The sequence below is a fragment of the Epinephelus lanceolatus genome, chromosome 2, assembly GCF_041903045.1.
Source record: "Epinephelus lanceolatus isolate andai-2023 chromosome 2, ASM4190304v1, whole genome shotgun sequence".
Classification (NCBI taxonomy): Eukaryota; Metazoa; Chordata; class Actinopteri; order Perciformes; family Serranidae; genus Epinephelus; species Epinephelus lanceolatus.
The window spans coordinates 33153924-33177438 of record NC_135735.1 but is presented as its reverse complement, the minus strand read 5'-3'; the positions used below and the strand labels follow the sequence as shown (position 1 = coordinate 33177438).

Sequence of the window (23515 nt, the reverse complement as noted above, 5' to 3'; positions counted from 1 at the left end):
TGTAGCCTTTAGGCAACTACTGCATTTCCTAGTTACTTTGGAAAGATCAAATAGCCCCCAAGCAGAGGGAAAATGAATCCCTACTGCCAAAAGCAATATAAGTATTAAAAATGAATCCAAGTGATGTGAAAATTGCAGGGTGTCATATATTAACATGGTGCACAAGGGTGTTTGTGCCACATGTAGTTTGGTGCAAAAGAGCCAACTCTGTTCGCAGTGTGGTGTGCTGCTTATGCACTGGGAGCAGCAGACACCTGATTAGGTTACATTTCTGCCCTGGTGACTAAGAGGCATGAGCCTCGAGGTGGCAACCATGGCAGCAGGGATTTCTGCCAGAGATGCACTCCAGTAATAGCTGAAGAGCTCAGCTGCAACCTGAAACACATTTCAGAGCAGATCCGCTTTCAGCCTGGGGTCGGGATGACGGCTCGCTTTGGCCAAAACTCCTAGAATTACAGACTGAAGTTTGGAAGTGAACCTGGATTTGGCCCAGCGAGTAGGCTAGGTGATGTTTGAGTAACGTCATGTGCTGGCTGATTTCTTTAGACAATCACAATCAACCAAAGCTACATTTTGCAGTGGTCTCACATGAAAAAGACAAAACAGACAGTTTGATCATTTACAAATCTAACTTTTATCAAGGGGAAACAAAATCCCAACCAAACAGTATTCTAGCATACTTGTGCAATATTAGCATACGAATAAGGACAGGGAAAATGGTAAAGTCAGCACAGATCCAGCCATAACAGATGATATGATAAGCAGCTCTGGGGAGCTAATAAAGACACTTATAGCCAGTATTCATTTCAAATTTAAACGGGAGGACTTCACCTTATTTCTCCATAGTGATCTTTAAATTTTTGTATCATATTTAACCTGGTGTTATCATCAAAAGTTTGAAACATGGTACAGACACAACTCTCAAGTCCTCTTGAAACAGATCATCACTGCACTGAAAATGGAAGCCCTGACCACCAAATGCCAAATGACAGTTTACTTTGTGTTCATAGGGTTACGGTCAGTTTATACTATGAAACATAAATATGCAAAATTGTCCACCAATCTCAATACATGATAGTACACGACCATATGTGGTCATAAAAACTGTCTTGCTCATCTACCGAGCTAACAGTTCAAATGAGCAACTCCATTCAAAATGCCTACTAAGTAGTAGGCAGCCTGAGTTTTCATCCCCCGTCACTATGACAACCGCACCAGCTCCTGCTGCTCCAGACTGCTCTGCATGACCAAAATTTTGTATTTTTAAACCAGACTGGGGGTCCACTGACTTACATCACAGCACACACACAACCACATATGCAGGCCGCTGCAGGGCACTGGTTGCTCAGACCAACTGCTCCTCCTGAAACACACTCCATGTTTAATTATAGACCAAAAAAAAAAAAACAACACAGCCAACATTTCCTATCCTTGAATCATACGGAGTATTTAAAACCAATCAATTAGCAAAGGCCACTTGTGCAGAAATAGTACTTGGTGTTACTGGCAGGCAACCACTGTACTGGCGTGTATTTGTGATGCAATGTGGATCGGATGGTGGACTGAGTGGGAGGCAGGCATACCAGAACTTAGTGGGAGGTGGGAAAAAACAGAAAGTGGATGGGATGTGCCAAAAAGACAGCCTCTGCTGCATCCACCAAACAATGACCAGCATTCAGGACTTACACATCACAATGTTACCACCAAAAAACTACTGTGTTTGCATGCTTCACTGCTCATGGGCTGGATGATGAAATCTCTACATCAATCTAGTCATTTCAGTTTTCAGATTTGTTGCATGCGATTTTACTTTCGTTTGACCTTAACAAAAAGGAAATTTGGGTAAAAGCTGTGACTCCTGAATGTTTTGTAAACCTGCTGCCTCTTGTTATCTATAATCCTTCCCTCTAATATAAGTGTGTGGCCAGGACAAGGGAGCATGCAAAGTGATTCAAAGTGTTTTCTGTCTTAAACTAAAGAGGTATTGTACATTCGGAAGGGCCAGACACAGGGGCCCTCTTTCTTACAGGAGGCCCTGCTTGGAATCTTGTGATTTGACTCTTATGTTTAAGGTTATGCATGCCTTGGCTTGGTCACAACCAAGTGTGAAATTCTATGATATTGTTAACTTGAACTAGGCCAGACATTCCTCCACCTCCATTCAGCCTTTCTCCTGCCGTCACAGTGCAGAGCTCCACACGTTAAAGCACATCACCTCAACACAGCATTCCTAAAATGTGTGTTAACTGCCATTTGTAACGCATTAAACTATGCAAACTGCAGTTTGTTAAAAAAAAAAAAAAAAACTGCCACTCAACTGCAGTATGAAACTTTAGAGTTATACTCAACATTTTCAGTCTGAGTTGATTTGGCAACAACTGTGGTTACCGTAGTAACAACAAGTGTGGTTCAATACTACAGCAAACACTCACTGGGCAGCTACTTTGTCTCAAAAATAACAGAGGAGCAACTGGTTAATCTGTTTACAGTGCAACCAAACAAACTCAATTAGGGCAGGAATGGCGGACCCCGCCACCAACAAAAAGGCTACTCTATCAGTATTTAAGGAATGTAAATACATCGCCTGGCTGTTGCAGATAAAATGCAGACATACTATAGTATCAAATAAGGGGTTTGATTTCATAAAAGTCTTAAAAGTGCATCCAGAGATTGACGGCTATGGTTTCCTGAATCATATTATTCATAATCATCTTTCTCACTCCATCACCTAGGGAGATGAAAGTGCGGGGAGATGAAAGGAAGATGACAACCCATCCCACATACTGGGAATAAAATTCCAACCCTTAGAGGAGCATTTTATTAAAATTATGCAGAATTATACCATCAATCCTACATGGCCAACATATGCTTTATCCTTGAGAAGGAGAGTTTGCTCACTCAAGAGGACACATCATAAATACACATGGTTGGAGTCACAAAGGAGGGCAGCTAAGGAGGAGAAAGGAGGTAGAGCGGCTCATCAGTTGCCAGGAATCCAAAGCAAGTAGACATCGTGTTTTTTAATATGTATGCTGGCTGAACCCACTACATTCTCGTGATTAAAAACTTTTATTTCCTCTCCAACTCCAGATCAAAAGCAACTCCAATCTGACACACTACAGATGTAATCATGCTCGGATGAGGCTTGCAGCCAATGTACCCTGCTATTTAATGTGCAATGTTTTACAAACATGCATTCTTAATGTTCTAATTATTGTCTTAAATTGTTTAATCCCATATAACCACCATCAGTCAAATAAACTAACCTATGGCAATTATGCTTGCCCTCAGCTTTTGGTTTCCAATTTGGCAGCCGAAGCCTAGTTACCAACCTGGCAACCACTTCCAAACATTTGTTTCAGGCTCTAGGATCCATAAAAAAAACAAGGAATGAGTTCCAGGTGACCAACTGGGAGCTGCACTGGGAAACAAGCAGAGCAGACACTGAATGTTCACCCGCTGCATTAGCAGCAGATTATGGTTATTTCAGTACAACTGAGGAACAAAAGATACTGTTAGTCGGAGATTTTGCTTTCAAAGTCCTTCACAAATGTAATTTTAACCAGGCTTTTTTCTGTACAGATCAAATTTGGTCCCCATCCGCTAAAGCTTCCTTCCACCTGCGTGAAAAAGCCTCTCGTCATCGCAACTTTTGCATAAAAAGGCATAGCTGTGTTTTTCTTACTGTTGCACCAGGCCCTTCCAGAGAGATGTGTTATTCATAAGAACTGTACCCCACAACGCTGACTGACACTTCCTGCACGCAGAGCAGAGCTACCTGGCTGAGCATGAGCAGCAAACTGTTGGCTCCCTTCCCATGGCCCAGTGCATTAATATTTGTGCCTCTTGAGATTAAAGTGTCATTAAAGGTTGCTGATTACTTCCTCTCTGTGGTCACTGGTGACAGCAAAAGTCTGTTGTCACGCAGAACAAAGGGACACATCAATAAATTAGCCACGTGCTACTGATGAGTAACCCCTCCACTGCCGGATGGGATTGGCCCTGAAGGTCTTTACAAGCCAGGAGCACATGGTCATCAAAAGTTAGTCCCTCAAGGCTATAGTCCGAGCTGCAGGACTTTGCCATAGTATCTTCATGAAAGATGTTTTAGTAGCAACAGGGTTGTGGGTTATGCTGGAGCAGTCATCTGTGGTTTAATTTTAAGTTCTGTCGTTTATGCAAAGCATGGCTGCTTTTAGCTTTCAATATGTGCAGACATCATTTCCTGAAGATTCACTCTGCTTCTCCGCTGCTGCCACTGATTTCAGCACTAAATAACTGAACAGCTACACACAGTAAAGAGTGTAATTGTTGATCGCTCTGCTTTGAGAAGACTGGTTTCAATCTATTAGCATAATGGACGTGTAAACACATTCTCCAAAAAGGTCAGTGCAGTTGCTAATATAATGAAAAAGCTTTTGATTGCTGCTTTTATGTCAGGGAAGCCAGATAGAGTTTGGTCAGTTTAATAAATGATCAGTGCCGTCACCGGTGGCAGAGTGGCATACCAAGCAGCAGCAGCTGATGGTGACAGTTAACTGTGAGACTCGAGAAAATGACATTTTCACCGAGATGAAACAGAAGCATAGCTGATCAGCACAGGAGAACAGGGGCCTGGCTCATTAGATGAGAGCTGCCATTTTGAAAGGACAGATTTTAACATAGGGCAACTTGAGGGGATGGGATGACATTCTCATGCTGCCTCAATTTCCCTCCCCACCTTTATTAAATATAGATTTCTGGATAAAACACACACAATAACTCCCGACTGCTCACACAGGAAACACTCTCCCAACACCCAAATGGATCTCAGGATCACAGACTGATGTTAGACATGCCTGGAGAATGTGTAACAAACCAGTCAGAGGAGAGCACTCGTTCCTGAGGCATTACACACACATTGGAGCCTGCAGCCTATAAGGTCATGTGTCTTTTCCTGACAAGCCAAGGTCCATGCAGCCAGAAGGGGAGTGGGGGAATGGAGTATATATATGTGTGTGTGTGTGAGATGGGAGGCTTCAGGGGACGATTTACTTTTGCCCATTAAACTGCCAGAGAAACTCACTTGCACATCAAACATCGCAGGCATCTCTTGCTTCACTGGTGCCCCCCATCTCATATGACCTGTCACTTCTGCCTCCTGACCAGCTCACAGCCCCACACAGGGGCACTGGAATCCATTCTGCTCATTGATCCACACATTGCAATACTACTATAGAGTGTATTGATCCATGGCCCCATTAACATGTGATCATTCAGCTCACCTGCTTGGCAACACATCTGAACATAAGATTTCCTGCAGTGATCATAATAACACATACAGCATGTGATTGGGTGCTAATGGCAGAGCCTTGTCTTGTTATGAAGGGGTGTGGCAGCAGAGCCGACACAGGCAGCCATCCACACAATCCATGCAATATAATCTGGACGGGTTGCTGCTGTTGCAGAGAAGCCATGCATTTAAATCTACTCGTCGCACTGTATGTTTTTTCCCATCATGCTGCTGTCATTGTCACCTTGACCGTGGCGACCACATGCACACACATCGGTGGGGATAACGCCCACGGCTGACAACATAGGTTCCCCAATGTATGCAGGCTGTATAATGTTTAACGGTGTGCTGGAGCTGGAGCTGGAGCTGGAACGGTAACGCGTGCTCCTTACACGAGCTGCAGCCACGCGCTTTGCACAGGTGGCCGCCCTTTAATGCGCGCGTGTCACCAGACGACATGTATAATTGAAATAAAAGTTAGTAACAATTGCCTGTGGCGTTAGTGGCGGCGTGGATGAGGTGGTAACTTAACATGGCGGAGGCTGGTTCTTCCTAGCCAGTGCAATGTTACCGTGAACTCTCCGTGCCTCTTTGACTCCGCACACCCACCACACACACACACACACAGCCAACCCTCCGTTGTCCACATGCTCGGCTTCGCCCAAAGCAGTCCTCACCCGGTGCCCTCCTGCAGCCGTGGTGCGTAAAGTCGCCCAAAAACCTGATCCGGTGCCACTGAGAGAAGTCGACAAAAAGGGGGACCGCAAGTTTGGTTGATTCAAATGAGCATCACCGCCTCCGAAACACAACTTGGGCTACAGATCCATTCAGAGAGCCGGGAGGAACCGCAGCCACGGAGAGGCTCCCATCCAGCGGGCTGGGACTCACGCTGGGCTCACACACACACACACAGAGGCGTGCGGGGTTTTAATATAAAGCTTTGGTCGGAGAGAAGGTCAGACAGATCTGCTGCTGCGGGGGAGATGGGCAGCGGAATAAGCCGATTACAGGGTTGTAAACCTACCTTCAGATCCTCTACTGGGGCATTTCAAGCGAGGCAGTCCGGAGAAGATGCACATTAGCCGACGGTCCCGCTCCTCGGCTGTAAAATATCCTCCGCGTTGAGGGAAATTTCCAAGTGGCTGGACAGTGTGTGAGCAGCAGCGGCACTGTGTGTATGTGTGTGTGTGTGTGTGTAAATGGGGAGGGGGGAGATAATCCTACGGTGGGGTAAAGAGGAAATGCGTCATTATTAATGGACCACGCGCTTTGTAGTCCATTCATACACCCCCATGGTCCAGAGGGACTACAAATTAATGATACCATTAGATAGATAGATAGATAGATAGATAGATAGATAGATGTGGGATAAGATTAAAAGCACTATATTATTATTTTTATTCTTGGTTGGCACCTGATTATAATGTCTGGGGGAAACTAGTAAAGACCCTTTAAGTATTGGTTTGGAGCAACAACAAATAAAAGAAACAAAGGCAGGAGAAGTCCCAGTCAGAGGCACACAAACATCACCACCTGCTCAAATAAACTCAGTTTGTTTTACTGTAGGCCTGGTGGTGAGAACTAGTGACCTCGAACTAGCCAACTTTGTGCTTCTCTCCCTTGTTTTGCCTTTGTTCAACAAACCAGGATCCAGTTTTCCAGGAGTGTCTTAAGGGGTGTTTAGTGCTGAACTTTCATAATGGTGTGGGGGACTTGTTAGAGACAGATTAAAGAAAGAATCCCCTCAATAGATGTTTTAGCAAATTAGACACTCATGGGTTTTACACACACAAAAGCTCAATTATTTCAATTCTTTGTTCTGAGGTGCATATTGGACAACGTTCAGCTACGTAATTAGTTGTGACAGGGCCGTAATCATGTATGTAACATGGGACCACACAGAGAAAATATGGAAATTATAAAATACTATTACTTTTTATGACATGGATGAGATTTTTATGGCATACATTTTACAGAAACAATCAATTGATGGGGCTATTGTTTACCTAACACTCATATCACATTATAGTTTTCCACTTTTTAATACATTTGAAAGTAATGACATAAAGAGACAGTACAGTGTTTTGACATTGATAGCACCTACCAACACAAGTTGAGCAATGGAGCCTGGTACACCGACGGCATTTGTAGAAACCACGCACAAAACTGCAGCACACCATAAATCTAGAACTGGTAGTACCATGAAACTTTAATTGAAGGCCTTGCATTAAACGCCCAGTCCCTTTTACTAGCCTGGCATAGCTACACATCTTGACAAATAAAAGCCTGTTGACTTAAGTGATTTGAGCAAATAATTGCAGTTTTATGGCAATAATAATAATGACAGTTTATTAGGTTTATTTATAATCATGACGTAGTATAGTACTTTTTTAAAATTTTACTTAAGTAACACATTTGGGGGTTAATTTTGAGTATATCTGGATATCGGCAGGATGTGTGCTTCCTTGAAATATAGAGTTGTGATGTAACAGAATCATGCCAGTATATACGTGTTAAATTGAGATTAACAGGGAGAAACTATCCTTCTTCAGCAGATATGTGAAAACAACCTCTTGTGTCAAGCTACAGTACATTATCATGTAGAGTGAAGGTCAAACATGAAAGTCAACTTCAGAGGTGGGAACTTTAAAAAACAGAAGACTACATTGAAGCAGGGGAGTCCAAGATGATTTTTAGTCCATAGTATGGGTCAAGCTCTAAAAACTCTACATCCTACATTTCCCATGATGCAGTTCTCTTGCATCTTGGATCAGTGCCTGGAATATGCCCATACCTCCCACACTCCACACCCTGTTTTTAATGCAGGCTTTTTGTTATATATATTTCTCCAAGCCCAAACTGAGATAACCCCGATGACATCACTATGACATCATCAGGATTAATTTTTCAAACATGATAAATCTTATCTAGAGTCACAGAAAACATTGAACTGTACTCACAGGCTGTAAAGTATGACTTGCATTGAGTAAACGGATCATGTGAACAGCCAAGAGCTGTGGTCTAAAATTATTTTCGCCATAAAATAGTTAATGCCGGGCTCAGCAGCTACCTGGAAGTGGGACATTTGATAGTTCATTATTTTTGCAGGGGTCAGCTGAGGTGACACGGGACAAAAATATAAATTGAGGGATTGGAGGCATTTGCTCCACATGCTATAAATGGACACTTGGGCCTTGTTGTCAGGGTACAGTTGGGTGAAATGTGAACCTTAGGGTGGGGGGGGTGAAGCTTAAAGATGTTGACCCGAGCCGCAGCAGGACAATCTCAGCTAGATTCCAGACATTCTACTGGAAGCCCCTTGTTACTGTCAGCACCATTAACACGTCTGTCTGACCCGATCCGTCTGCCTCTATAAGCTCTATACTTCCACAAACACAACAGCATAAATCACCAGGTATGTAACATGACTGACAAACAGCCCTTTCAAAATAAGAGCACACAGTTTCCAGGCAGATATGTCTTGGAAGTTTGTTGTCATCTGTCCATAAGTCATGTAAAAAGTTGCTCAAAGCAACACCTACTGAACCATAAATTCAGGGTCACAGGATAAGTCATTACCTTTGAAATAAGATCCCAGAGATTTTCTGCACTCTGGCAGATTTTCATGTTGACACGTTTTGCGGTTTCCTTTCAACAAGCACCCGCAGGCACTGGAGAGGGAAAAAAATGCTTTCAACTACAACGGACCTACCACATCAACAGCAGAGACCTAAGGTTTTGGCTTGTGTTCAACCTGACTGGAGTTTAATGATTAGCGCTGTAGCTGGATGAAATGTTTCTGTAATGCAAACATAAAATGTAGCCTGCTGGAATCCAGAAAGGGTTTCAGAAACTAGCAGAGTGTGACTGTTTCCAATATGTTAGTGAGTGTGTGCCAAGTTGATTGTACTGAGCACAAAACACAAAAATCTGCATTCATGTTTTGACCTCTCAACTGTGCAGCCAGTGTACAAAAGCTGAAGCCAGACAAATGGCACCACCTGGTGGCTAAACACACGCAGTACATACTGCAGAAAAAAAACACTACTTGAAATTGTGGTAAGGACGATTAAGAATGGATCTCCAGAAAATTCAGGCTTTGACCACATGATAATAATCAATAGAGGACAGATTTTAAAGGTTTTAAGAGACAGATCAGGCAAAGTAGAATGCATTTTTATTCTTGTTTAGACTGTTTTGTTGCAGTGTTGGAGACATCATTTTAATACTGTTACCTAGGTGGTATTTACCTAGATGTGGTGAAAATACCAATGGGTTGTAATTGGGAAAATTCTACAAGACTATCTCCTTCAATGACAAGTCAAACACAGTCATCGCATTTCTTTGTTGCAAAGTTTCACTGAGTTTTACTTGACATTTACATACCAGGTCAGTTTCTGTTTTCAGTATTTGGGAGGAGAAACTGAAGCTGTTTTTAAGATGCTATTTTTGCATCCATAAGAAGCTTCAAAAGGCCCAGCACAACTTTGACAACAGAGATAGGCTAAAGAAATGTTTTTGGTGCAAAGAAAATGGCTAGTACATAGTTCAAAGATCACACATTTTTCCAAATTGCAAAAGCTGAGGTAAATAAAACAATGTCAGATTATGCACTAAGATTTTAATTTGAAGTCAAATCATTTTTAGCAAAAATACTGCATCAGTTGTTTGCATATCTGAAGTCAAAGTAAGCAATTGCTGAGCAGATAATGTACAAACAAACATTTATCAGGAAATATAGGCTCTGACATCATTTCTGACACTATGGCAAAATCACATTTAGACATAAAGCACACACTAGGATTTTTTAAATATCCTTATTAATACCAGGCTTTATGCAGGTGCCTTCAAAGCATTAGAACCACATACTTACACCAGAATTAAGCAATCCCAGGTCATAACTTGGCAGAACCATAGGATGTGTCACTTCCATTAATCTCCCTTTCAAATTATCCCAGTTGGGAATGTTGTATGTATACTTTTTTTAAAATCATAGTTGCTGAAGAAAAACAGCCTACTTTGATTCTGTGTTGAACACATCTGGCTTACTGTTTCTGCTGACAATGTTTCATATATTCAGAGTTTGTCATCCCAACACTACACATACAGTAACATATCCCACCAGAGTCTTTTCCACTTGCAAACACAGAGAAAAACACTTCAGTTCTACTCCTCTGCCTCTGCTACTTTTGGTTTTGGCTCACGTATATCAGACTCCATCCCTGGCAAACTAGTTCTCCTACGTGCAGCGGTCTCAATCTTCTGCACCAGCTCCACATCCCACGGATGCGTGACAAAGCTGAGCACCTCCCCATCCTCCACCCCACCTGCTCTCCCCACTCTCCCTGCCCTGTGGATGTAGTCTGTGTGGGATTCTGGGGAGTCGTAGTTGACAACCAAGCGCACTCTGGATGTGTCCAGGCCACGTGAAGCAATGTCCGTGCATATCAGCACATCCACCAGGCCCTTCTGGAAGGAGTGGAAGATTCCTGCACGCACAGCAGCGGGCATCTCTCCTTGCAGACGTGCGTGCGGCACCCCCATCTCTTCCAGCGAGTACCCCAGCCAGTTGACGGTGGCAGACTTGTTGCAGAATACCAGAGCAGCACCCCCTCCTTTATCCTGTTGGAGCAGCTTCAGGGTTTGGTGGAGCTCCAGGACCTTGTCAGCACCCTTTACCTTCAAGAATGTCTGCTTGACATGTGGCATGAGGAAGTGCAGCATTTTGCTTTTGATAACCACCATGCTGCCAAGATCTGTCACCTGGCTCAGCACCTCCCCAACACCCCCGGGGAAGGTGGCTCCCACCACCAGCAGCTGGGCTTTATGGCCTGGGCCTTGTGTTTCCTTGGGATTACTAGCAATGTTTGTGTGGAGCAGGATGTCCTCCAGCATGTCAGAAAAGCTGGGGTCGAACATGGTGTCAGCTTCATCAACCACGAAGAAACACAGCTCACTGAAGTCCAGGTAGCGTCTCCTCAGGGCCTTGACAAGAGCACCTGGTGTGGCTACTAAAATATCCGGTTGATCCCTCTTGAAGATAGCCTTGATGTGTCCTACACCTCGCCCACCACCCACAGTCCTTGTTAGGAAGCCTAATGGAGCACACAGAGTCTTGGACACAGCGGCCACTTGCTCAGCTAGCTCTCTGGAAGGAACCAGAACCACAGCACGGATTTTGTGTTTGCCCTCAGCATTCATCTCATGCTCCTTCTCAGCCTGCAGCCTGTGAACAACAGGCAGGAGGTAACTCAGTGTTTTCCCACTGCCTGTCTCACCAGCACAGAGAATGTTGTAACCTTTCATGACCTTTGGGATGGTCTTCAGCTGTACAGTGGTGGGGTGTGTAATGTTGATACTGTCCAAAGCCTCCACCAGCTCCTTACAGATGCGGAGGTTACTGAACGTCACCGGTGCCTTCTGCTCAGCGTCCTCATCCTGACTTTCAGTGACGAAAGGTGCAACAGTCTTGATGTTGTTGATGGAGAAATAGTCACCGAATGATTTGTTGTGTTTCCATCCTTTGGAGCACAAAACTGGCTGCTCGAACTTCCCAAGGGTGTATCCAGCAGACTGGTTCAGGACCGGGTTCTTGCACTGGATCAGGAGCTTTCCGGCTTTGACGGTGCTGATCTTGTTTTTGCCTCGAGTCTGTTTCACACTTTCAATGCGCTTCTGCATGTAGCGAGGGATACGGATAACTGTCTCTTCCGGCGTGGCTGCTGTCCGACAAAAGCGAGTCTGACTAACAGAGCAATGAGCATGAGACACAGCCGACATTTTAATAAACTCACGAGAGTGAATTGCACTTGAGCACAGAGCTCGCGACGCAGCCGAAGCTAAATAGCCGACCTTCACGGAGTGCATTTTGGTGTTTATCTGTCTCGCTACCAGCTAAGAGTCAGCTGACACGAATAAAAACGAGAATAAAGAACTAAACTGTGAAGAAGACACCAGTTTAGCGCACTGGGGATCTTAAAAAGTCACTCGAAATGTTCAAAAAACACCGTAAATCTGTTACCATACTTCCCACGGGACAGCGACATCGCCATGCTGTATTGGCGAATATTGATGACGCCGAGTGGGCGGGGAGTGATGACGTATGTAGAAAGGCAACATCTAGATTTGCAATGTTTTTTTCTCGTTTTATTCAAAAGTAGCAAAGACAAATATAAAATAAAATACCAACGGTCATGAAAGCAAAGCGAATATGATTATTATTATTAAACAAATTAAATAAACATGAAAGCTGAAAGCTGTTTTGTTATTAAAAGATCTCAATTTCAATGTAATATTACTTGAAAATGTACATTTATGTATATAATATTGTAGTTTACAAGGTAGAGGCTAATTATTTTTATAGATACACAGTTATGGAGGAAGTATTTACACCCTTTACTTGGGTAGAAACAGTATTACCACACTGTCAAAATACTCTGTTACTAGTAAATATCCTGTATTGAAAATGCTACTTAAGAAAAAGTATGTAAGTGCAATCAGGGAAATGTATTTAAGTATTAAAAGTGAAAGGCTACTCATGCAGATTTTTTTTAATCAATTTATTAAATCAAAATAATGAAACTAATTAGAATAAGAAGAAAGAAAAAAATTGTTTTTACATGAAAAATAGCTTAAACGATTAACAAAATGGTTGCCAATTAATATCCTAGTCGGACAGCTAATAGTTTCAGCTGCACTTTAATATCTTTGTTTGGTCTGAGCTCAAAAAAAGTGATTAAAGCTATCAAATAATTATAGTAATAAGTAGTAAATGGTAAATAGTATAATATTTTTCTCTGAAGTGTGGTGGAGTGGAAGTGACTGACATGAGATTAAAATACTAAAATAAAAGTACCTCAAATTTGTATTTAAGTACAACAGTTGAGTACATATACTGTACCTTGTTACATTCCACCACTGCAGATACACATTGTTGGCATTTCAAAAATATGTAGTTTTAAACACAAGATCAATTGACCATCCCCAGACAAGTGTCCCTTTCCAGCCTGATCTCTGTGTTTATTTCAAAGTCTTGTACATCCTATGTATGTCCTAATGTAAAATCAATCAGCTAATCATTGCCCCAGTGAATCAGCACTGCCTGCAGTACAGTAATGTCAGGGATTGTAATAGATTAGAGAGGGGTGAGAAAGAGCACAGTCACTGACACAACAGTGACTGTCGATATCTGTCAACATGACTGAACTCTGGTCAGTCCTCTTCAGTAAAGCCCAAACCAGAGTCACTGTAGGTGCACTTGTATTCATCTGAGAGTTGCCAAAGAAAGCAGATCTACATTTTGTCTGATTATTGTTGTATGATCTATTAATCTTGTCAGCACGGTATGTAGTCAACACCAACAAATTACTACTTAAAGGCTGAAGACAGGCATAATTTTGTTTGCCTGCCCGCAGTTCTTAGGGGGATAATCCAGTGTTGCTGCTTTGCCTCTGAGAGTAAGCTAATAAAAAGGAGACTAATCTAACCAGGCATGCATCCAGAGAGGGTCCTAAGGGGGACATGACCCTCTGCTGTTTGGCCTCATCTCTCTCCAGTTGCCTACAAGGAATGTTTTCATTCATTTATTTTGGTTCACATATTTTATCATCTCATCATATTCTTCTCTGCAAAAGACAATTAGATTTATACCTAGCACTGAAAAACAACAGCTGTCTGCATCAGTGCTGCTGTCACATGTAGCATTGATCGTATACCAGCCACCCTCCCCATGTGCTGTGAATGAATTGGCTCGCTGATTGATTAACTGTAGCCCCAGAACATCACAAACACTTTCAGTAATAGAATCTCTGTCACATGTTGGACAAGCCAGTGCTGTGGAATCCCTATGACCTGGGGTCTTGGATCACATTCTGACAAAGGAGGAGAGAGCTGAGCTGGGCATATAATTGTTACATATTAATAAGTGGCTTTATTCCATGAATACTATCACTGCAAAGTAAACATTAAAGTGAGTCATGTTTCCACTGTGTACATTTTTTATGTACAGACCCTGTCCTTGAGTTCTCACTCATCACCTCACCAAATCAATATTCAGTTTCCCAGACCAAACAAAAGAGGGCAGCATAAATCAACAAGGAGGATTTCAAGTCACCTGAAATCCTCATAAGAGCTGTGATGGCAAGTTTTTGCACTGTCTTCCAATTATACAATATCTCTTTCAGATGGTTTGAAAAGAGTTGAAATGATTAAAATAATGTCTTGCACTAATTATTCTGCAATAATCAGCATATTTTTCACTATTCCACTGTGTTGCATTATTACGACATTGTTGTTTATGAATCAATCACAGATAAATTAAGTAATAAATTAAATAAATAATTGCCATAAATTACTTTCCAAATGCTGGAGAACATATGTAATAAGATCCTGTCTGCAAAACTGTGCAAATACCTGAGTAAGCCTTTAATCCCTTATCAGCTGACATTCTGTTACAGCACCGTGTGCAATTTGATATTTGTTGACATTTAGTGAACATCTTGCGTGTTGCCAAGGTGCTGCGCTGCATTTCTGCAGCGTGTGCAAACCCCAATCCTTGAAAGAGTGACACCTCTCGAATAGGACCAGTGTGGGGGCAGATGCTGTGTTTTTTTTCCTCCAAAACTTTCTACACAAGAGCATAATATCACAAACCACATCTACAACCTCCCACACAATTTGTTTTCTTTATCTTCTCCCTTCAAAGGTCATCTGCGAAGATAAGAGACGCTGGTAACCTGAATTAGACTTGGGTGGGTCTGGAGACACGACTGCTGTACAGGAGAAAGTTCAGTCGAGTCATGTGATTGCCACATAATATCATAATGATCACTTTATATTTCAGTTTTATAAGAATATATGTATGGCAAAGGGTAACATACAGTCAGTTATTTAACATTTATTTGCATTCAATACAACAAAAATCTTGTCTTCTTCTATGTAAATATTTTTTAAGGAATATTCTTGACTTGTTTCATTCTTTACTTTCAGTTTTGTAAGGAAGTATTAACTTAAATATGTTGCAACAGTGCAGGAGAATATTCCAGTCAAATTTGTTTTGCTTCTCTGTTCCATTCCAAGTCAGTCTCACAGAAGACGTGTTTATAACAAAGAATATAGTGACCTCTTTTAAAAGTATAACTGAATACAGACTGAAATTAGTTGGTACTTATTTATGACATTACTGATTTTAGGCAATAATCATGTGCAACTAACTGACAGTAACTGCTGCTCAAAGCAGTCCTTCAAAATAGCTGCTTTTGTTCCTCTAGGTTTTGACACAAGCAACATTACATATTTAAAACTTATCTAAATAACACCAGGCAGAGCAAAACATTAGTTGTTCTTATTAATCAGACTGCTGCACATTTGGGAGCACTTTAAAATTGCAGGATATCATTAAATTTCATGCACTTTAGAGAGGCAACAAAAAAAATGTAATGCATATTCGGAACTGATTGTAATAACACCGACCCTTACATTACAAAGAGGAGCACGTGTCTGCTGGGAGAGCTTTGCATCAGAAGGTGGCATAAAAGCCAAGAAGGGTTAAACTTTGTGCTTTTGCTTGGAAATAAAGACCACAGGAAATGTGATATTGATGCTTTCAGATGCATTTGTGAGTGGAGCGCCTGTCTGTACGCCCACATGCATCTAGCATAGGTATGTGTAGTGTGGCTATGTCAGAAAAATAAGAAGCTGTTGTCTGCTGTGCATGCAATTTGTGCTGACTGATTTACATCAAAATGTGCTCCTGCGGAAGTTATTTTCAACTTAGTAAATGATCTTCGGGGCTTTTTTAATGGTGCCATGCATATTTTTACACACAGAATACATATACATATATATATATATACATATATATACATATATATGTACTCATTTGTTTTTTTATTGCAAGTTAAATATAATAGCCCAAATATTATTCTTGCTTTATTAATCTATGATGGGTGGAATAAATAGTGGCAGTAATGTACATCATAAAAGCTCATGGTGTTTTATAACTCTGCTTATCAGTGTTGCAAAAACCTTTGGTGAAACGTTAAAAACTTGCTTGGTAGAGGCAGATATACTTGATCCGCCACAAACGTGTGTGTGTGTGAGTGTGTGTGTTTGTGTGCAGTGCAGGGAGAGGGCATCACAACAAGAATTTGAATACACCCACACGCTGTTAAATTTGTTTATAGTATCTGTCAATAGATCAGGAGAAAAAAAAGCTTTGTGCTTAAGCGTTACTGCTTTGGATTAATATCTCCAACAGGGTGAAAGCAGGCAATAATTGAATACAAATATTGTCAGGCAGGACGATCATTAAAGCAGCAACACATTAAAGCTTTAGAGTGCATCAACCTCTGTGTTGCTTACCCAATAAAGATTAACCCGAGGAGACTGATGGGTTGGATAGAGACACAGAGGTTAAAGGGAGTGGAACAGGCAGTATAGAGGAGGATTTACTATTGCTTTATTCCAGCCACAGATTTACTCTCACCACCCTAGCTCTGGAAAGATATGCTAAAAACTGCATTGTGATGTAACACAAAGGAATCCCTTTGAGCAGGTGTGTCAGAACTGAATATGCATTAGCTTGTCATGTCAGAGTTGCATTTCATAGAGTAGCTGTTTTCAATGCAGGTGTAAAGAGTACTGGGCATTTAGCTTTACTGTATTCACCTTCAAATGGTTGGGACGCAATATGTTCATCTTCTCAACTTATTGCACCTTAGGCCACCATTTTAGTGAAGCACTCTGGTGTGAAATATCTACTCAGTGCAAAAGACTGTGCAAAATCACCATTTGAGCAGGTAATAAATTTAGAAGTCGACATTTCAAACACCCCTTTCAAGCCTGTAGAAATCAGGGATAAAAGTGGCAGATAACTACAGGTGCTCTGAGAGCACAAACAGCATTTTTTACCCCCCAGTAACACCTAGCTTTGAGGTGCCATTTAGGCTGCACCATCTCCAACCTAAATTATCCAAAAAGCTATGCTCAAGATGTCTGTTCTTCCCCACAGCCCCAATAACAAGCCCAAATTGGCCGATTGGAAATGAATGGGCCCCGGTGCTGGCAGGCCAGAGGGATCTAAAGGTAAAAAGTGCATCTCGTCATTATACTCACCAATCATGGCTTGGATTGGAACTACACAAAGAGGTAGGGTTGAGGGCCAGGGGTAATCGCATGTAATCTAATGGTGGGTGGTTGGAAGAGAATGGAGGGCCAATTAAACAGAGCAAAGTGGCTGTAAGACGTATTTGTTGCAAGGTCAAAAGGTTTGCTGCATGCAATTTTGAATTTTTGTACACTTTGTTCTGCAGAAACAGAGCTAAGAAATAATCAAGAGATTAAATATGTATGCATTTTTTGGCTAAATGTTTCCCATGTATTTTATGTGTGTTATTTTTTACTTTACAGGAATACCACGCTGGTCACAGAACATATAATAAAATCTTACTCTATGCCCATAACTTGATTAGTCTTTGATAAACTGTTTATTAACTCCATGGCTGGGGAGCTGTGTGTATGTGTGTGCGTGCCCTGTGTTGTGTTGTGTTGTGTTGTGTCTGCTGACGTCACCACTGGAACAGCCTTGTCACGCGGGGTTAGTAAAAGTTGGGATAGCAGCTCCGGAGACTGAGAGCGATAGAGAAACAGACGGGAGGAGAGACAGAGAGAAAGAGGGAACGGGGACAATTAAACGGACAATTCATCGGCTTTATAGCGAACATTAAACACTGGCAGTGAGAGCGCTTCTTTGTTAGTGACGAGGTCGGCAGACACAGAAAGAGAAACAGTGAGAGACAGAGAGGGGGAAGACGACTTTCTCTGAAGTTGAAGCCAGTATTTCGCCAGTTAACTGCCAGAGGAAGAGGAGCCAACGGTTTTCTGGATTTGTCAAAGCGAGGGGAAAACACGGGTTCTTGTACGGTCAGACGCGCGCGAGTCAAATGAAGTAAAGTTGAAGTTCGGCGTGGTGGCAGTCGGTAAATGTTGTGACATTTCAGGAGAGCATAAATTGCTCCAGCGGTCGACGGTCGAGTGGCGGGGTAGAACCCGAGCTGTCAAACCCGATGACTACTGCAAACTGCCCCGGGAATGAGGAGCTGGACTTCAGACTGATTTTCGGAGAGGACGGGCAGCAGCAGCCTTTAGGCCCCGCAGGTCAGAGCGTTTCCCTTTGGTTTAACACTACACAGTAGTAAACCTACTGTAACGTTAACATAAGTTACTTACCTCACCTCGCTACTTCTGGTTTAATTTAGCCCAACAGCTTTCGACCGCAATCTCGATACTGTGTGCTCTCCAAAACAGGAACCGAGCCTAATAAGAGTATTTTTTTTGTGAGATGGATATTTAAATATATCAGTTTTTTTCATGTCGTGGTCGCCTAGCTAGTGTCCACACCACCAGCTGTCATTAGCCTGACATGCTAGTAGAGTAGCTCAAGTGCACTTATAGCCGTACAGTATGCTAATTTAGCTGTGACCCCAGCTGAAACTTCTACATGCTTTCTACAGTTTTTGCAACACTTAGCTTGTCGGCTGTAAACGCAGTGTAACTCTGGCGGGAATGACTGCAACAGTTACAGTAAGGTTGACATGGTGTTGGTGAAGTATGGCTGAAGGAGGGACCAGTTTGAATGTCACAGGAACATTTCTGCAAAGTAGCACATGTTAATGTTGTCAAAACTTTTATTCACTTGCCCATAAAATAAGTTAATAGCAGAACAGGTGGTGTTGTAATGTTTAAATAACTACGTCACCTGTGTTATTTCACTTTACAGTCTTTGCTGTAGATATCTGATAATTATTGTCAAGTGTACTTAAAGTTAATTATTCAAGTTAATAATTAAAATAATTTAGTAAAACGTGAGTTATTTGCAATTGCTGATATTTGTAAATGTAAAGACATAAATATCTTTTTTTTTTTTAGCTACAAAAGCAACAAATTGTCCTATACTGTGTTTATGTACACTTAATCACAGGTTGACAGCATTATCTTATTCAGCTTCCTTCTTTACATTACCTTTACCATTACATTAACATTACCTGGTCCAGAAATTAATTCATCCAAAGTTAAAAAGGGAAAGTGAAACAATAAAATGCATATATCAATATTATATCAATATCCTTACTAGATATCTCAATATTGTAGATATCAAATATTTTAAATATTGTCTTTTCCTGGTTTTAAAGGCTGCATTAAAGTAAAGTGATGTATCACGCTGGTGAAGATTCTCAGTCATCCAGGTCATGGTGCTATCGTAGGCAACTGAATTTGCTTGATTCTTTTAAGCAAGTCCAGTTGCCTACGATATGTCACGTAAGGTAAAGTGATGTAATCTTCTGAACTTACCAAACTGCTTTTGCTTTTCAGTTATTTGCCTTTACCCACTTAGTTATTACATCCACATTACTGATGATTAATTATCAAAAATCTCATGTATAAATATTTTGTGAAAGCACCAATTGCCAACCCTACAGTATTGTCACAATAATGACATCACAGTATCTATAATTTCTATATAGCGCTATTAATGTTACTACTAATACTGGTACTGCCAGAGTGAATGCCAACATTAATAGGAGACTTTTAAGATAGATTTTATGAGGAAAGGGCATACAGTGGAGTTGAGGAGGAACTCTAAATTTTAACGTGACAAGTTTCCTGTTAGGCACCAATTTGATTCCATATTTGGCCATAATTGGAGTAAAATGATTTGAAATCGGCTCTAGCTAGTTTAACAGAATAAAGTTTGCTTTATATCTGTCCACTTTGTCACAAGTTTAACAGGTTGCAAGACCTGTTATAAGTTTTAAGCATCCTCTCTCACCCTCAGGATATGTGTTTAGTTATATGCTGAAGTTGAAAGATACCAGACTGTAAATCAAATATTGCTGAGATTCATACTGTATCAAAGTATGGCAATACCAAGAACTTCAAAATAGGCGTTGTCCTGGGCAAAATGAGATGCATTGGGTTTGAATCTAGATGAGGATCTTTGCCGCGTGACACTGCCTTCTCTCCCCCCAGGTTAAACTACTCTATTAAGATGAGAATGCCCAACAAAAAGGACAACTCAAAGGACAGTATTTTTCCCTTTATAAGGCTATCTTGGAAACTGATGACAAACTAGAGGAGAAAAGAATGAAATAGATCAGGCAATGCATAGCTTTATTAATTATTAATGACAAATGATAATTATTATAGTTAGTATATCATTAGTATGTCAAGAGAAATAAAGCAAGCTATAAGCAAAAGCGAGATTGTAAAAACTGGACATGATGCAGATAAATATCTTTATTTACCAGGACTGATATTTTGGATTAAATTTTGGAAAACATTGTAAATGGAAACTAAACTGTAAAACTTTGGGGTTGCAAGCATCACAGACCATTTTGCAGATCTGTCATCACAAACAGTTTAACATTCTTAATCAAAGCTTTTATTAATACCAGATATTTCAGACTGAATTACAATGAATGTGTCTAATATGATACACAAGTCATTGCAAATTGTTCCAATTGATGTAATGTTGCAGCCATAAAAATGTTGGGCATAGAATATTTCACTGACATTTAGTGTGTAATGGAGCCAGTGAAGAGATGGAACTAACAAGTATACAATAAATATGTCATGTGGTCAAACACTGTAAAAAACATTCCTACAAGCTGTTGCTGGTAGGGATGCATTATAGACTCGTCAGTTTGTGTCTTCCAAAAATTACTGATAAGTATGATATGTATTATGATTGACAAGCTAATTTTACGCTTTTGATATTTACTTGTTACTTAATGCAACAGATTGCTTAATGAATGACTGATAATTTCTGTAATGATTGCAATGTAGACACTTGAAAAAGATGAAATGTTAATTAATAAATCAGGGCAGGTGTTCATAAAGCATGGATTTGCAGATGTCTGCACAAAGCATCACAAACTTCCTTGGTAGAGACTAGACTCAGGTGGTGGTGTAGTGAAATGAAAAATATGGGAAGTGGGTGAGGTGGCCTTGAATTAGTTATCGGATATTGCTAAAAATTCATACAACATCTTAAGTTACTTATGTGAATGACAGAAGCTGCTGCCTTTTCAGGCTTGGTTAATCTATTCACGTAAAATTTGATAACACTGATGTGAATGAGTCTTTTAGATAGTATACCTTGTACACAGGCTAAACTATATGAGATATAACAAAGGTCATGAGCTGGATTTACTCCCACACATTAATTGATTAGTGGCATTTGCATAGATCTTTGCATCTTTGCTAAATTCAGCTCCTCCACTGGTTTCCGTCTTTGGGCCCAAACCATTGGAACATGTGAATTCCTCGGCTGTGTCCTTTTCATGAGACTCTGGGAAAGTAATGACTCCATGAAGGTTTGGCTTGTGCAATCTTAAATCAATTTTTCCTTCGATTAAAAAAGTTTGATTTGGAGATGGGACGAGGGGAAAAACTGCAGTTGGAATAAGCGTAGGAATAAAAGCACCACTGTGCAAGTGGTTTTAATCTGGTCCGGACTGTATGAGTTGGCCCAAAAGGGGGGTGCCTGTCCAAATTAATAACTGGAGTGTAATACAGGATCACACAGCCAGAGTAACAGGGAGTTGCACACTCCTGAGTTAGTCTCCTTCTCAGAAGGCAAGGATCAAGTCAGGGCTTGTTTCTGTAACAACCTGGGGAACTTTTACTGTGAATATCTGACAGGTTTTTACTCCACTGCATGAGCTTCTTATAGTTGAATGCTGCTTGAATTTGGTAGTGATGTTGTGAAAAGTTGAGGAAACGTCTCTCAAAATAAAAATGAAACATCAGTGCCGTATGCCTATCTCTCTATTAGCAACTGCACCAAATTACAATATGTCACAATAATGTGCTTAACTTTCCAAAAGGGTGCTGTTATGGAAGATAGTTGCTGATATTGATAACAAATCCACTTCTTTGTTTTAGATATTTTCTCCTCATCTTAGGCGTTTATGGAGCTGACTAGTGAATGTTGGCTTCCTGCACACTTTTACTCTCAGCCCAGCTGTCGATTATCTTGCTGTCATCAGCGTTTCTACTTGCATATGTGAATGTGATTAAAAATCTGTGTAATGGTTTGGTACAGTATAACGCTCTGCCTCTCCTTCTGTCTTTTTTGCTCCGCTCCACTTTGTCTATTTGTATGGATGTCTGCCTCTTCATTTTCTTGCTCTCACTAAGTGTTTTCTTGTTGCTCAGGAAACAGTTACCTCTTTGAGGTGAAATATTCCACTCTTCTATTCAGAGGCATTGGGCAAGCTTACTGTAAGGGTTTTCCCCTGATTGTACACTGTCAGCTGAATAAAAGAACAAGTCCCTCAGTGAATCAGCGTAACTACAAAGTGAGATGTGATCATTCAAAATTCACTGAAATACACCGTAAAGGGCAGAAAATAGCTTAATTTATTCACAAAGCAGGCATCTTTGAATTGAGTAAAAACATATTATTATTGATCATGATTATTTTTCTCAGTTAGGGAAATAACCTAATGAAATATTAATTTGGGTTTACTCTTTAAGACATGTTGTGGAGAGGAGATGGCTTCTGATTGTCAGCAAAACAGTTTGCTATATTAAAATTGGCTAATATTATTGCTTTGAACTGCAAGTGTAAGATTTGCCCAAACTGCCATATGAATCTGCAGCTTCTGATCAATTAATTTATAAAATTTATTGCTTTATTGCAGGTTTATAAATCACAAATAATCAATTTTGTCATATGTTTCATTCACCCTGCCACATTTATATATTTTTACTATGTGTATAATCAAATAATTAAAAAAGAAAGCAGGAAGAGGCAAATAAACAAACAAACAAAAATGGGGGATGGGGTTCCTGCAGCAGTCTCTTAATTTTGCTGTTCCTCTCCATCTATTTCTGTGACCCAGTTTCTTTTCAGTCCTACCTCTCTGCTTCTTTACTTAAATGCGATTCTTTCCATTTCTGTGATCTCTTCAACAGTTACAGGTACTAATGGATGGTGATTTAATGTCCAGCCAGTTTTGTGTTGTTTTGTCAAGGTGGAAAGGTGTATTAATGTATACAGATAATTATTTCCTTCCCTGTCTTTTCCAAATGGGATGGTACCTGATATAAAATTGGACAGTTGTAATGGCTTCTTTACATTAAAAAAAATTGTGACTTTCTCCTGAACTGCCTCCCAAAATGTTTTCAGCACTGGGCAGAAGTGTGTGCATGGTTAGCCTCTTGTTCTGCACATTCCCT

General features: G+C 40.8%; 3 protein-coding genes across 5 annotated transcripts in view; 1 reads left to right on the top strand and 2 right to left on the bottom strand.

Moving 5' to 3' along the window:
- Positions 1 to 6461, bottom strand: part of LOC117251962 (talin-2) — a 120145-nt gene extending 113684 nt beyond the window's left edge. For all 3 annotated transcript variants that reach the window (XM_078160862.1, XM_078160872.1, XM_078160870.1), the window contains exon 1: positions 6297 to 6461. The gene's annotated coding sequence lies outside the window, so the exon portion shown is untranslated. The remainder of the gene's footprint in view (positions 1 to 6296) is intronic.
- Positions 6462 to 9427: 2966 nt separating this feature from the next.
- ddx28 (DEAD (Asp-Glu-Ala-Asp) box polypeptide 28) lies at positions 9428 to 12333 on the bottom strand. Its single transcript, XM_033641487.2, has one exon. The coding sequence runs from the start codon at positions 12137 to 12139 to the stop codon at positions 10439 to 10441; it is 1701 nt and encodes a 566-aa protein (XP_033497378.1). The 5' UTR covers positions 12140 to 12333; the 3' UTR covers positions 9428 to 10438.
- Positions 12334 to 17894: 5561 nt separating this feature from the next.
- Positions 17895 to 23515, top strand: part of nfatc3a (nuclear factor of activated T cells 3a) — a 66378-nt gene continuing 60757 nt past the window's right edge. The window contains exon 1 of the mRNA XM_033620588.2: positions 17895 to 18427. Within this exon, the coding sequence (XP_033476479.1) occupies positions 18337 to 18427 (91 nt within the window). The 5' untranslated portion in view covers positions 17895 to 18336. The remainder of the gene's footprint in view (positions 18428 to 23515) is intronic.